General features: G+C 36.5%; 1 protein-coding gene across 4 annotated transcripts in view; it reads right to left on the minus strand.

Annotated features, from left to right (window-relative positions):
• The window catches only part of ITSN1 (intersectin 1), a 138,639-nt gene that overhangs the window by 49,843 nt on the left and 74,878 nt on the right, over window positions 1–13,918 (minus strand). For all 4 annotated transcript variants that reach the window (XM_082304320.1, XM_082304319.1, XM_082304321.1 and 1 more), the window contains 3 exons: window positions 9,595–9,824; window positions 8,069–8,190; window positions 1,057–1,301 (listed from right to left, as the gene is read on the minus strand). In XM_082304320.1, coding sequence (XP_082160446.1) covers window positions 1,057–1,301; window positions 8,069–8,190; window positions 9,595–9,824 — 597 coding nt within the window. The remainder of the gene's footprint in view (window positions 1–1,056; window positions 1,302–8,068; window positions 8,191–9,594; window positions 9,825–13,918) is intronic.

A 13,918-nucleotide genomic window follows, 5' to 3' on the forward strand; every position in this document is an offset into this window, starting at 1 on the left:
ACTTAAATGAACAAAATCCCCTGAACTCTAGAAGTGTAAACAAAGCACCTATCTTTAACCTAAGTTTCCTTTGCCTGTTGCTTGTGCTATTAGTTGGAGTAATCAGTTGTTGTCCACCTAGATTGTAATAGTGTCCAAAGGCCACAACTATCCTTAACTCCTATATCATGCCAAGGACGGTATTATTAGTATAAATGCGCTGGGACTCACTTTGTATTGAAACCGAATATTAATTTTTATGAAAAATGTGAAAGCATGCATTATCCACCTAGGGTACAAACAGCTTTGTCAAAAGGATGATTTATTCAAAACAGCAAAATCCAGTATGTGCCAGCCATCTCCAGGAAGCTCAATATTTAGTCTTACCCTCCCCCCCCTCAGAAAAATGACTGTTTATAGTAAAAGAGTAAAAGTTTAAATAACTGGAAAAGTTACTGTGACCTATTTGAGGAAAATTTTGAAATAGAACTTATTATGCTCTGTAATATCGCACTAAGATATTTAGATTTTAATTTATAAATATATATTACATGATCAAAAGATAAGACAATTACTTATCCAACCCCATTTACATAGGGTTGATAATACTGCACAGAGCATTAAGTTGAGTTAGCAAGACATCTAGGGAAGGGCACAGGTTCTACTTGCATCAGTTTATTAATGTTGTTATAAGGAATTAATAAATCATCTTTTCATGTTAACTCTGTCATCATCATATTTTGCATAATCCAAGTTGGAAACCTTCAACAAGGATTGGTGTCAACTCGTTTAAGAGAAGGAAGGTGAACACCTTGGGATTTCCACCACGTCACCATCCTCACTTAGGAATGTCTCCCATTTGTGATGTGTCCTGCATTGCTCAGGCAGATATGATGGGAGCACGGTTAAAGTTCCACAAGGCTGCCATTTTAACTACTTAATAGAGAAAAAATATTTTACTTCAAACAAGCCATTTTTATTTTGCAGTCTTGATACTCTGTGTTAACTGCCACCACAGTCAAATTGATTAAAAAGGACTCCACCACATTTAAGGTGATAATCACTACCCAAACATACGTTGAACTGAAGTCTGCCCAGTTATTGGCAGTTGTAGTACACTCTGTAGAAGCAGAAGTTCCTAGCGATGTAGTGGTTTCATGCACAGAAACTTTAGGTGCAGCAGCCGCCTCAACTGCTGGCTTTACAGAAGCTGGAACTTCATTTTCAGGTATTTTCTCTGCATAGTTTGCAGGGAACCATCCAGTTTTCCCCTTCAATTCTCCACCAAGCCACCCTGGTTCTCCAGTCTGACTTTCATCCACCTGTAGACGTATTAAGTTAAAAACATAACATACAAATGGAATTTTCACTTAAAACAATCCATCTCATCCAAAGTAATGAACTTTCTCCAGTTACAGAGACATGACACCTTCATTACAAATACTAGTTCCACCTAGGTAGAATTTTGTTGTTGTTATTTAATTTACCTTTGGAGGATTATGTTGACAGCTATTCCTTCTATGGCGTATTAATAGATAAAGGAACATTTTGCAACGCAATACTGCTTTGCAATTCCCCCCACCCACCCCAAGACAAAATCAAAAGGATTTCTTGGTGATGAGATAAAGAGTTTTATTTCAGTCCTAATGCATAAGCCAACCATGAGTTTTTAAACAGTTGCTTGAAAGTCTGCCATAGTACAGCAGACTTGGGAGAAGTGAGTTCTAGAGAAATCCCTTAAATATTGGTATTACCCGGTTTAACTAACACAAAATGCAGTTTTTAACAAGTTTTCCTAGATTTCCTCTTGCAGAAAATACAACAAAAAACCACAGCATATTAAAAACAACACACATCGAACAATTCAAAACAAATCCACAGATTTGCTAATGTATTTATACAAAACAATTCCATGGTAAGTTTTCATACGCAAATTTGCAGGCCTCTGTTCTTTCCCCTCACTCTGATATCTTCGCCAAGTCATAAGAGACTGGATCAAACAGGGCTGTTTTTGCAGCTGTATTTTAATTCCTACTTATTGATTAGTATAACTGTGTTAAGCTATGATTTTCCACATTTCACGCTTTCCTGTTAACTTTTCTTAAATATTTCACACGCTTGTTCTCCAAGCTCTACTGACAGACTACTGTCTTAATCTGCTATTTCAACAAAAATGATCAGTTTAATTTCTGTGAGCTGCAGCCAGCCACATTCAGCAAGAATTGCAGAAGAAAAGTCACTCACTATTGCTACTCCTGGTGAATTGATATGGTGGCTAAATACCTCCAAGGAAATGTCAGTTGCAGAAATTTTTTAGGAGAAAAAAGACAATAATTATATTTGGTAATGATTTTGGTAAATTTGGTGTTCTAGCTATCTAATCTCTTTGACAGGTCAAAAGAATCTCAGTTTTCAAGCAAACCCTTACATATGAATAGGGTTTGCACCTTTGACATGTAAATAACACCTACTTGGTACAATGATCTGCTGTGTGTAGCTGCAGATTCCCCAGCAATGGTCAAGCCGGCAGTAAAACCAGGTCAGTAGTGAAAAGTCAGATGACCAGCCCTACACGGTGGCCGGTTTTTGGCAAGAATGTCTCTCATCTGTTTAGGCCAGTAGCAATCAGTACTTCAAAATACATAAGAGTTACAAACGACAGCATAACTCAAGAGCTGACTGTGGCAGATAACAGTACAGCACTCAGAGATGCTTAAATTTGTACTTCTAAACCACCTGACACTATTTCCTAAAAATCCATTACCAGTGTGAGGGATTTGTTGATAACAGAATACTTCATGAGCTAAGGAATAAGAAATAGTATCCTTTTCAGTCAAAGGAGTTTTCAGTATATGACATCATACAAAAAGAGCATATAGCAGTGTCTCAAGCTAGATGCTTCTACAGTTGGAAACACACCTACGAATTCACTCTATCGATTTTAACAAAATATAACCTGATAAGCTGCTTGTTTGAAGAAAAAAAAGAACAAAAGAGTGGCAAAAAAAAATGGTGCAACAGTGCAAACTAGTTGCTCTAGACTAAAGGTGGGACCATTCTTTTGCCTAGAACTGACTGAAACCAAAGCAGAAAAAGCTTCTGCCTCTGATTGTCCCTGGACTACTCATTTGAGCTGCTGATAGATTGCTTTGCCTTAGGCCAGTTGCTGACTCTCTGACTGCCTCTTATTGTAATTTCTATCCCACATCCCTCTTTTGGTGCAAAACAATCCATTATTTCTGCTTTTTGTTGGGTCCATCTTCTGTCTCAGTCCCTATTAACTCAAAGCAAACCCAGAAATAAACGGACTACATGCTTGACCGGTTCAACGCGGTTTTACTGCAGTGCAGAGCAAAATTTCCACTGCAGCACTGAATAGGATTGTTAAAGCAGCAGTATGAGTGATGGAAGGTCACAGCAGAGGGTAAATCTTGGAAGAGAGAGGGAGAAATGGATTATCAGCACCTGATGCCAAGTTGAATAATCTAAACAGTAATAATAGTCACGTAGTTCCTACTCTCATTCAGCGGGTCAGGTAGTAACTAGAATCACTAACATACAAAAGAATCAGGACTGAAAAGCCAAAAATCTGTTATGGTGATGTTCTGAAAAGGGCATCTTTGAAATGAATCAGAGTCATACAGAAACCACTGTGATTTTTCAGAAAGAAATGTTTTGTACAAGCAGAGGAAAAAAAAAAAAAACCACCAAAACTTACCAAAGCATTTTAAAAACAACCGACTTAATGTCTCTTTAGAAGACAGTTTTCAGTTAAAATAATTCATAAAACAGCCTATTAGGATAGTCAAATTTATGCTTCTTCAATCCAATTAAGTTTTCTATGTATACTCATGAAAAGGCACTTTGAAGCATGATTTTAACTCTATAATTCATAAAAAATCTGGTTTCTCAGCTATTCATATAAAATATAATTTGCATCTGGTTTTGTAGTACAGTACCACAACTTTAAATAAATTCATTTGTTCTAATTTCCTTGTATTTTTACACCTACTATCCCCAAGTCCCTACAACAAACTATCCCAGATTATTTTTTTTCCCAAAATACAACTAGACTTTAAATGTACACCTGAATAGTGAATGACAGTGTGTGTGGTTTTATTTTTTTATTTATTCAACTGTGCTTTAGAGCCACAGCTTATAACTACTTAGTTCCAACAACTGAACACAAGTGACAGCGGTAACAGCAACACAACTCTTCGCAGCAAAAGCAATAGGGCCAGTTAGTATCTCTGTCAACAGAAGGGCTGGCTTTGCAGTGGCCTACTCCACTTTGACCTGGCTCGTGTATCACCAGCCGTGCATGCACAGAAAAAGGGAAGACCTATTTTACGGTAAATATTCACTCTACATATGAAGCCAAACCCTAATAGTCTCGCAAAAAACATTTAATCAAAGCTAAACAGAGTACCATCATCTGTTTTGTTCAACTAGCTATCCATTAAATGACCATTTTAATTCTATTCCACTTGTAGGCTTTTGATCTAGATACTTTGAGACTAGCAGAATTCCTGTTATAATGTTGAATATAAGCTCTGCCGGCCAGAGGCCATATGCTGATTACACCTACAGGGGATCTAACACAACGAGGCTGTCTATGTGTCTAATACAAGGAACATTCATTTAACTCTCACAATCAATAACTAACAACACTGACGAGAAACTATCATTATGAATTTGTTTTAGACGTTCCATGGAAGCTTCTTTATGAACTTCCTGTTTAACTTACATTCTTCTGCTGTCAGAGCCACTACAGTTCGGTAATTCAATAATTCACCTGTATTTCATTGAATTATGCTTAAATTTATTTAATTAAGTTGTATTATATAAAACATTATCAGCAACAACAGAATTCATTCATTTACTTCAAGCTGGAGCCTAACAGCAGCAAATGCCAGCAGGACTTGCTTTGTAAGAAAGCTATCCAAAGGAAAAGAATTCCATACATTTTGTGTGTGTGTGTATATATATATATATGTATATATATATATATATTTTCACACACACAAGAGAAACTTAACTGCTTGAACAGACAGAGCACTGAAAGAGGCATGGCTTTCTTGGCTCAGAATATTTGTTCCCAGACAAAAGCTTGGTTAAGTTATAGTTAGGATTATAAATCAATCTAGCTTACAGTGAAAGAAATTTAAAGTACATAGACAGGCAAGAAGCAGAGAAAGCAGAAATCCAAGTTAAGAGAAAATATAAAAATCCTGTAATTAACAAGTGGAAGAATTAAAAAAAAATACAGCCCACGCCCCACACATTCTCTAAACCATTACACAAGATACATCAGTGCTACAGATAACTAACACGTGTACTGGAAAGTCAGGCAGAAGAAAGCCCTCTTCAAATTTGCAAATACTCTTCCTTTCAGAATAAACCCTCATCCTTCTCCCTCCTTTCAACCAAGACAGGTCTCAAGATTCATGCACAGTGTAAAAGTGCATTACACTGTTGTAAAAACTATTTACAAGCTATACATCTATTAAAGCCACAAGTCATTCTGACATAATGAATTCTGCAGTCCTATTTACATCCAGGATTTAAACCTGGTTCCCATGTGAGTAGTGAATGGATTTGGGCTTCAGCTGGATTCTTTGCTCACGGCAGTTACAGTTTGGGTGGTATCTGCTGTACAGCTATATGATTACAGGACATGATTGCACAAGCCTGCACCCACAAAGCCATTTATAAGTGTTAAAATGGTGAAGTGCTAAATTTGCCTATGTTAGAACACAGTTATTCCAGGTGATACTGATTTTGTAGCACACAGTAAACTCCTAACTGTATAGGTCAGCTTAACTACAGAGTTGCATTTATGTCATAAATTAGACACACTTTAACATGTAAGCTTGTAAATCATTATTTTCCAAAAAACATAACCAACTCAAACCTTTTAGAACCACAGGACACGACAAACACTTAAGGACAGAGAAGAATCTAGGAGTCCAAATGCCCATTATCAAAAGTAAGTTCTGGTCCATTGCACTTAAATTACTTTTGACAATGTAAGCTAGTTTGTTAATTTTATCCTAGGTGAATTCAAAAACAAGTAAACTACATGGTAACAGAATCTGTATTTATGAAAATGAATAAATTGCATAGACTTCCTAACAGTCATATAGCACACTTACCCATTCCCTTTTAACCTCCATCAGGAAAGCAATGATTTAAAGCAAGGCAGAATTATAACACAGTCCACAAAAGTGTCTTACTTACATTAAGTTTTCTAAGAGTAGCCCATTTAAGCAATTACTACAGAGCAGGAGATAAATCCCACAAGAATCAGTCATCAGGTTTAATTATTGTCAAAAGTAAGTTAAATAAAGAAAACTGAGTAGTTACTCTACTTCTGTAGAGTAAACTAAAATAAAGTCCAAAAGTAATATATAGGAAGACTCAGATTACCTCAAAGTCTCTATTTAAAATGTGTGAAGTGCTCCTTAAAATCATCTATTTTTGGCAAAAATGTTATTTCCCTGCAAGTCTGCATAATAGTGATCGCTCTTCCTCAAGGAAAAAAACAGTTTACTTATATGCCTAGACTACAGTCTATTTCCCAAGAAAGCAAGACAACATAGCACATTGCAATAGCCTAGGGAGACTCAGGTACCTGTATTCTCTCTCATTTAACAGCTGACTGACCAATACTATTTCTTCATGCAGAATAACAACACATTGCATTGCTATTCAGAATGGCATTGGGCCTCTTCCCGAGTCATTCAGTAGTGCTACTAATCCAGGACTCATCTTTTATTTTCATAAAGTAGATTCTAATGTCACAAACACTTCAGTGGGACACAGCTGAACCAATAAAAATTTTAAAAAAAAAAAAAAAAAAAAAGCTGAGAGATGAAGGCTCATCTCCCCAGAATACATGCTTTTTAAAAAAGTTATCATTACAACTTATGAGAGTCTACAAAGTATATTTTTTCCAAAATCCATTCTTACTAAACTGTGCCAAAGCGCAATAGCTCTCAAAATCTATTTTGTTGGGTAGAACACTATAACAAATATACTTTCCCACAGTGGACAAGGTATCATTTAATAGTTACACTAGGAATTTTCTTTATGAAGACGTACGCACATTAAGATCATACTAGTAATTCGTTAATATCAATATACACGTTTAATAACTGCAGTCATTAACAACAGAACTATAATTTTAGACAAAAGCAGAATATCACTTTAGAGTTTAATACAACAGTTATAGGCTGACCATATCCCCGTATCTCATCATCTACTTAAAAAAAAAATAAAGGAAATTATTCTGCATCAACACACCTGCAACGAAATTTTTAGGTTTTGAAGTTTCCATTCTTTAGAAATTACATTTTATCTACTGTATATCCTCTTTAAAATAAATGTTAAAGTACCTCACAAAAGAGTTAAGTAGATAAAAAGAAAAAAAAAAGTGGAGTAAATTATCATACAAGCAATTCCAAGTTACAATTATACTAGACCATTATGTCAAAAACTGTCACCAAAAGAGCTGTATAAAAAATTGCCAGTATTACTGGAGAAGTATCACCACCATACAAAGACTATGTTAATGTTTATGTGATCATGACAGACATGTAGCCATCTTGTAGTTTAGCGTAACTGTTTCACATAGTATTACACTGGACATCACATTCTCTTAATAAATGCAGTTTTCCAAATTAAAAATTTTACACTGCTCTTGTACTACTCCTATAAAAAGGTGAATTTCTTATTAGAAACATACTTATTTATCAAAGCCAGTTTTTGATTCCACACATAATAGCCATTCTCTCAACAGAAAATAACAGTAACTTTATTCCCTAGGTACCTCGGAGGACAAGAAACCTCTCACTGAGATAACTTCTGTATAGGAACCTTTTCAAACACTTTGACAGACACACACAGCTCAGCATACTAAGAAGCTATCCACTATTATAATAGGGTTACTATGTCATATCACACCATTTCAGTATTCACTGAACTATTTTGCTCAAGTCTGTAAAAAAATCTTGCCATATATAATTTCAATCACACAAGTGCAAAAGCTTAAGTAATTTTTTCAAGTAATATCACAATCCCTTCTTACCATGACTATGTCGCCAGGCTGAATAGTGATTTCATCATGGCTTCTTGATTCAAAAGGATACAGTGCTCTGTAATACACTATTTTTACATCCTCCTGAGCAGAAATGGTTAGAGGAGCTTTTTCTGAGCAAAGGAAAAAAAACACACAGATACAAAGGGGGAAAAGGAGAAAGGAAAAAAAAAAAAAAATCAAACCACATTATTTTTAAATATTTGAAAAATGAGGTGAACGTGGAGACAAAAATTAACAAACCTTACATTGTCTGTAGGAAGTATATTATCCCCCTTTTACACAAGGGGAAATACAAAACTGAATTATTTAAAATACAGTTTTCTTATTATTTTCCTCTTCTAAACATCAGGTAAAATATTACTATATTTTAACTTTTATGATATATACAACTATTTTCATAGAAAGAATCATGTACTTATGATGCAACATATATGACTTCTCAAATGCTTCAATGATTTTGTAGGTTAAATCTGATCAGCCATAGGTTCAATTCAAACAGTGATGTTCTTGCATATATCAAAGGTATCCCAAGTACTTCCAAAGCCTGCTTGTGTAGCAGCTTCATTTGCAATCTGACTATACTTCCAAGAAAGATGTTTCAATATGTCCTGATACATATAGATTGACTGAAAAGACGTCACTTACAGATGGTGTTTTTAAAAAATTACATGCTAAAGATGCATTATTAGAAAAAGAAGAATACAGAAAAACCCCAAAGATATAAGCTAAATTGCTCTTGTATAATGCACTTCCTATTTTGCCTATTAGGTCATAAAAGTGCCCTCTGCTACTCTGCACAAATAAAACCTAGCAAGAGGACATATAAGAGTAAGTCAATTCTAGATTTGGGCTAAAAGACAGAAGGTAATTTCCCCTTTATGCAACCCTTTGATCAAATATTTAAACAAATATTACATTCCCAATCAGTTCTCTTGTGTATGTATCAAATGTATCAAAGCCACTTAAGAGGGAACCATGGTTCCCAACACGGGCAAAAATCGGTTATAATGCAGAGAAAGAGCTCTCAGCTGAAAGTGATCGTGTGCATAGCAGAAAAAAAGGGGATTAAATCTTAGACTTCAGGTCATTTGTTCAGTAAACAACATGCATGGGGAAAGGGGAAGAGGAAAAAGGATAACTAAATGACATATTGCTACTACTCTAAAAAGTCCCACAGCATATATTGCACACCAAAATAAGAATTGTAAAGAAAAGCGCAGAAATAATTTTTTACGTCTTGGATCAAGATCTTACAACAACTTACAGCTAAGATTCTCTTTTCAGTTGGCACTTTACACTCTGCTAAACACCATACTTTTAGGAAGGATAGTGAAGCCTAAAAGAACAATTTTGTGGAGTCTAGAGCTCAATCCATGCATGATTTATTTTAATAACACTAGCAATCCAATCTTGAAACATAATATTCTTCTGTATTAAATGGAAAGACAAAATAGAAAAGAATTGTTCAAGAGGGATGTGCAACAGCATTTTTTGATTTTTTTTTTTCCCTGTACCTGCATTTGACCAAGGAGCCTGGACAGCTGGCTTGACTGGCTCTTGATGTGGTTGGAAAAGCTTACTTAGTTTCTCTTGCATTTCCTGTTTCCCCTTATCCTCACTTTCCTTCTTCTTGGTTATTTCTTCCCTTTTTTGCTTTTCATCTTCCTGAACTTTTTTTGGCCACTGAAGTTCTTCTTCTGGTTGCACTCGATCAAGCCGCTGTTTATCCCGTTCCTGGATTCGCCTGTTGGACAATTAAGGTGTTTTTTTAAGCCAGTCAAACAAAAGACCATAAAAGTTAGTTGTCCTTGTGTGTGATCTACAGTATAAAGTGTACTCTTTATGGCTTTTGCATACCCTGTAAGAGCTGTTAATTTTATTTTGGTGAGTTATCAACCACTCCACAGCATCTTCTTACACAATGACTCCTAGAGGGCAAAGGAGAAACATTCAGAAAGATTTGCTATGACTCTGTATGTATTCATAGAAGAGCGAGCTGTGACTCTCAGACAAGTGAGAGAACACTACTTCATGTAATCTACTACTAAGTGCAGGCCTCCATTACCTTGAGTTGCTTTGTCTTTAAAAAACTACCTTTAATTTATTTTAACTCATGTATCAATTCTGTACCTTCACAATACGATTTCACAGAACTCTAAAAGAGGTACAGAGCAACCTGAGCATACAGAAATGATAAGCTAGATATGTTTTGGGGTGGAATGCAAGATGGGAAAAAACATTCAACACTATTTTTTCTTGCCAGAGCTCTTCAGAGATTTGTAAACGCTATACTTGACCTTCTTTATGGAGGCTGTGATCTCTTCTCTTCTACAATGACATGAAAATACATATATTTACCTGTGTTTTTCTAATTATTGTATGAAACTTTACACAGGTATCTTAGAACAGTCTCTTACTCAGCTCGCAATACTCTGAAAATTATAAACTTGATAACATTCAGTATCCTACACTTTCAGTCCCACCTCTTCAACTCAACAATATCTGAGTCTCAACTTGGGGATTCAACAATATTTGAGTATTCTCTTTTCATAGTTTTCCATGGGACTCATAAATCCTATGCAGTTGTTTTAAGTGATGAACCATACGGAGAAAGAAGGAAGAAAAAGAGAAGAAAAAAAAAAAAATCTCCCTTGGCTGAAGAAACAAAACTCCTCAGCATCCAAAAACCCAGATGTAAGCCCTTCAGTTCCATGTAACTGTAAGGCTGCTTTTCAAAATATCTTCCCAAGCAGTTTAATTCAAGCAATCTGAGTATCCCATTACATCAGTTTTGCAAGTTACCATTTTCATTTGCCCCACAATTCCTTTTATTTAATCTAGGCCTGTAGATATCAGCTACAGTTATCACCAGACATTTTCAATAATTAATTCTTACCATGAAGTTTTCCCTGAAACCCAATAAGCAGCAAGTTATATACTTCAATTTTTATCTGCTCAGCACTGACTTCAGCTCTAAAATGCAGGAAGAAGTCAGGAATACCGATCAAACAAATTGGTTCTGCTTATTTTCTCAAAGCCACAAACATCCCCAGCTAAGACACAAAATAGCCGAATCAGGGGAAAAAAAAAAAAAAAAAAAAAAAAAGCAGTAATCAGAAAATATGGCAGTTCTGATCCTCCTGTTGAGGGGCAAGGAGTAAAACCACCTGCAAGCTTTGTACAGCACCACTGCAGAACTATTCAGAAAAATTTCACATTCCCAACTGTGAAAGCTAATAAGTCCGTCTGCACAACAGAGGACAACAGAAAAAAAGAATAAATATTCTCTGCTAGAAACAATTTGCACTGGTAAAGATAACTCCAAAGGGCTATAACAGATGCACAGCACGCTTTATTTTGTTCCATGAGCTATTCCACTTCAATACTTTCTTCATACTTACAAAATTTTTAGTGGCAAACACATGACAACAAGCTGGTCATTACAGACTTGGCCTACTACGTAGAACATATTTTGTCCAAGGGCAACATGAATTCCTATCCAAAAACTGTGTGGGAAAAAAAATTAATTCCTTAAGGGGAAAAAAAACACTTTCCAAACAGTAGATCGGCACCAGAGGGCAAAAATCTCATCTCTATCAATGTAAGTTTTGAGTTGACAAGAATATTTTCTGAGAGATGTCAAGGTACCCTTTATCTGTTTAAGATGGCAGCTACTAACTTGCAAGCTCAAAAAAATCTTTGGTTCTCAGTGAAACTGCTGATACCATTTCAATATTCCACATCAGTATACCATGAGTAGAGGCTAAGACACCAGTGTGAAGGACATCACTTCCTCCTCTATGAAATACTGCTACACTTTTCTGCCTTTAATGTAAAGTCATCTAACAAGTTAATAAATTCACTGTTCTGAAAACCTCCTATTTTAATCACTGAATTTGTCCTTCGTATCATAGTATCACAGAATACCAGGTTGGAAGGGACCTGAAGGATCATCTGGCCCAACCTTTCTTGGCAAAAGCACCGTCTAGACAAGATGGCCCAGCACCCTGTCCAGCCAAATCTCAAAAGTGTCCAATGTTGGGGAATCCACCACTTCCCTGGGGAGATTATTCCAATGGCTGATTGTTCTCATTGTGAAAAATTTTCCTCTTGTGTCCAATCGGAATCTCCACAGGAGTAATTTGTACCCATTACCCCATGTCTTTTCCATGTGACTCCTTGTAAAAAGGGAGTCTCCATCTTCTTTGTAGCCACCCTTTAAATACTGGAACATGGTGACAAGGTCTCCCCTAAGCCTTCTTTTCTCAAGGCTGAATAAACCCAGTTCTCTCAGCCTTTCCTCATGTGGCAGGCTTCCCGGGCCTTTGATCATCTTTGTGGCCCTTCTCTGGACCCTCTCCAGCCTGTCCACATCTTTCTTGCATAGCGGGGACCAAAACTGAACACAGTATTCCAGGTTTGGCCTGACAAGAGCTGAGTGGAGTGGGATAATGACTTCTTTATCTCTGCTGGTGATGCCCTTGTTGATGCAACCCAGCATCCTCTTGGCTTTCTTGGCCGCAGCAGCACACTGTTCACTCATATTGAGTTTGTTGTCCACCAGGACCCCCAAGTCCCTTTCCACAGAGCTGCTCCCCAGCCAGCTAGATCCCATCTTGCACTGCACTCCTGGATTATGTTTTCCCAGGTGCAAGACCTTACATTTGTGTTTGTTGAATTTCATAAGGTTCTTGTTAGCCCACTCTTCCAGCCTATCCAGGTCTTCCTGCAGGGCGGCTCTCCCTTCCAAAGTGTTCACTTCGCCACTCAGTTTGGTATCATCAGCAAACTTCATCAGGGTACACTTGATCCCGTCATTCAGATTACTTATGAAGATATTAAACAGTTGTTGCAACACTGAAGGGGAACCACATACACACAGCTCAATTGTCTTTTGACTTGAGTGGTGTCTTACCTGGTGAGTTTAGTCAGATGGGCTTTAGATGGGAAATTGAGTTTTTAACTATGTTTCTGGTAGAGTGATTAAGTCATCCCATACTTATAAACCAAGTTTGCTCTAACTGCTGGAGCGAGAAGAGCAGATGAAAATCTGTCTTGGGGGGGGGGGGAGTATGTGCAATTTCTTTTTTCCTTCCATAGAAGCTGCAGAATTTTCTTCTTTGATAGTTATGGAAGCTAATATCAGGAGTTGAAGACAAGGAAGGGAATAAAAACAGACAGAGAAGCTAAAGAAGCTAAGAAGCTAAAGAAACACAGGCCTAGGTGTGAGCTCCACAGCTTGGGGCTAGGAATAGAAAACTTGATATTCTCCTCTTTTCCTTACTTCAGGACTCCTGATGTGCTAATTATTGTGGAATATGACCTCTAATCTGGGATTTACCTATACTTGCTTTTACTCTTTTAATTTCCTTTTTTCTCTCACCAACTGCATTATACCACTCAGGCAATTCTTATCCCGAACACCAAGATTAGGCTCTATTCATTGTACTCGAATGTGGGGGTTTTTCCCCCCCTCTGAACTGTATATTACTCCCACAATTGTACAAGTCTGCATAGAATTATCCTTAAAATAATTAAGACTAATTAGCCATAAGAGGTCTTCAAAAAGACCTCTACCATCCCCAAATATGTATGTCTGTATCTTCGTTTGCTCAATTAAGTCATATGCGCAATTCAGTGCATAATTACTAACAAAAAATTATTAAGATGATTCTCAGTATAAAGTGATTGTGGTTATCCATTAAGCCAAAGTTTAAAGTGCACATAATTATGATCTTAAGATTATTCTTTCTTTCTTTGCTTTCACTAGAGTTATTAAAATGCAGCATACTTCCGTAATCATTATGGGGCAGTATCCAGGTTATGAGTATTACTCAT

This window comes from Platalea leucorodia (genome assembly GCF_965183815.1).
Source record: "Platalea leucorodia genome assembly, chromosome: 2".
Lineage (NCBI taxonomy): Eukaryota > Metazoa > Chordata > Aves > Pelecaniformes > Threskiornithidae > Platalea > Platalea leucorodia.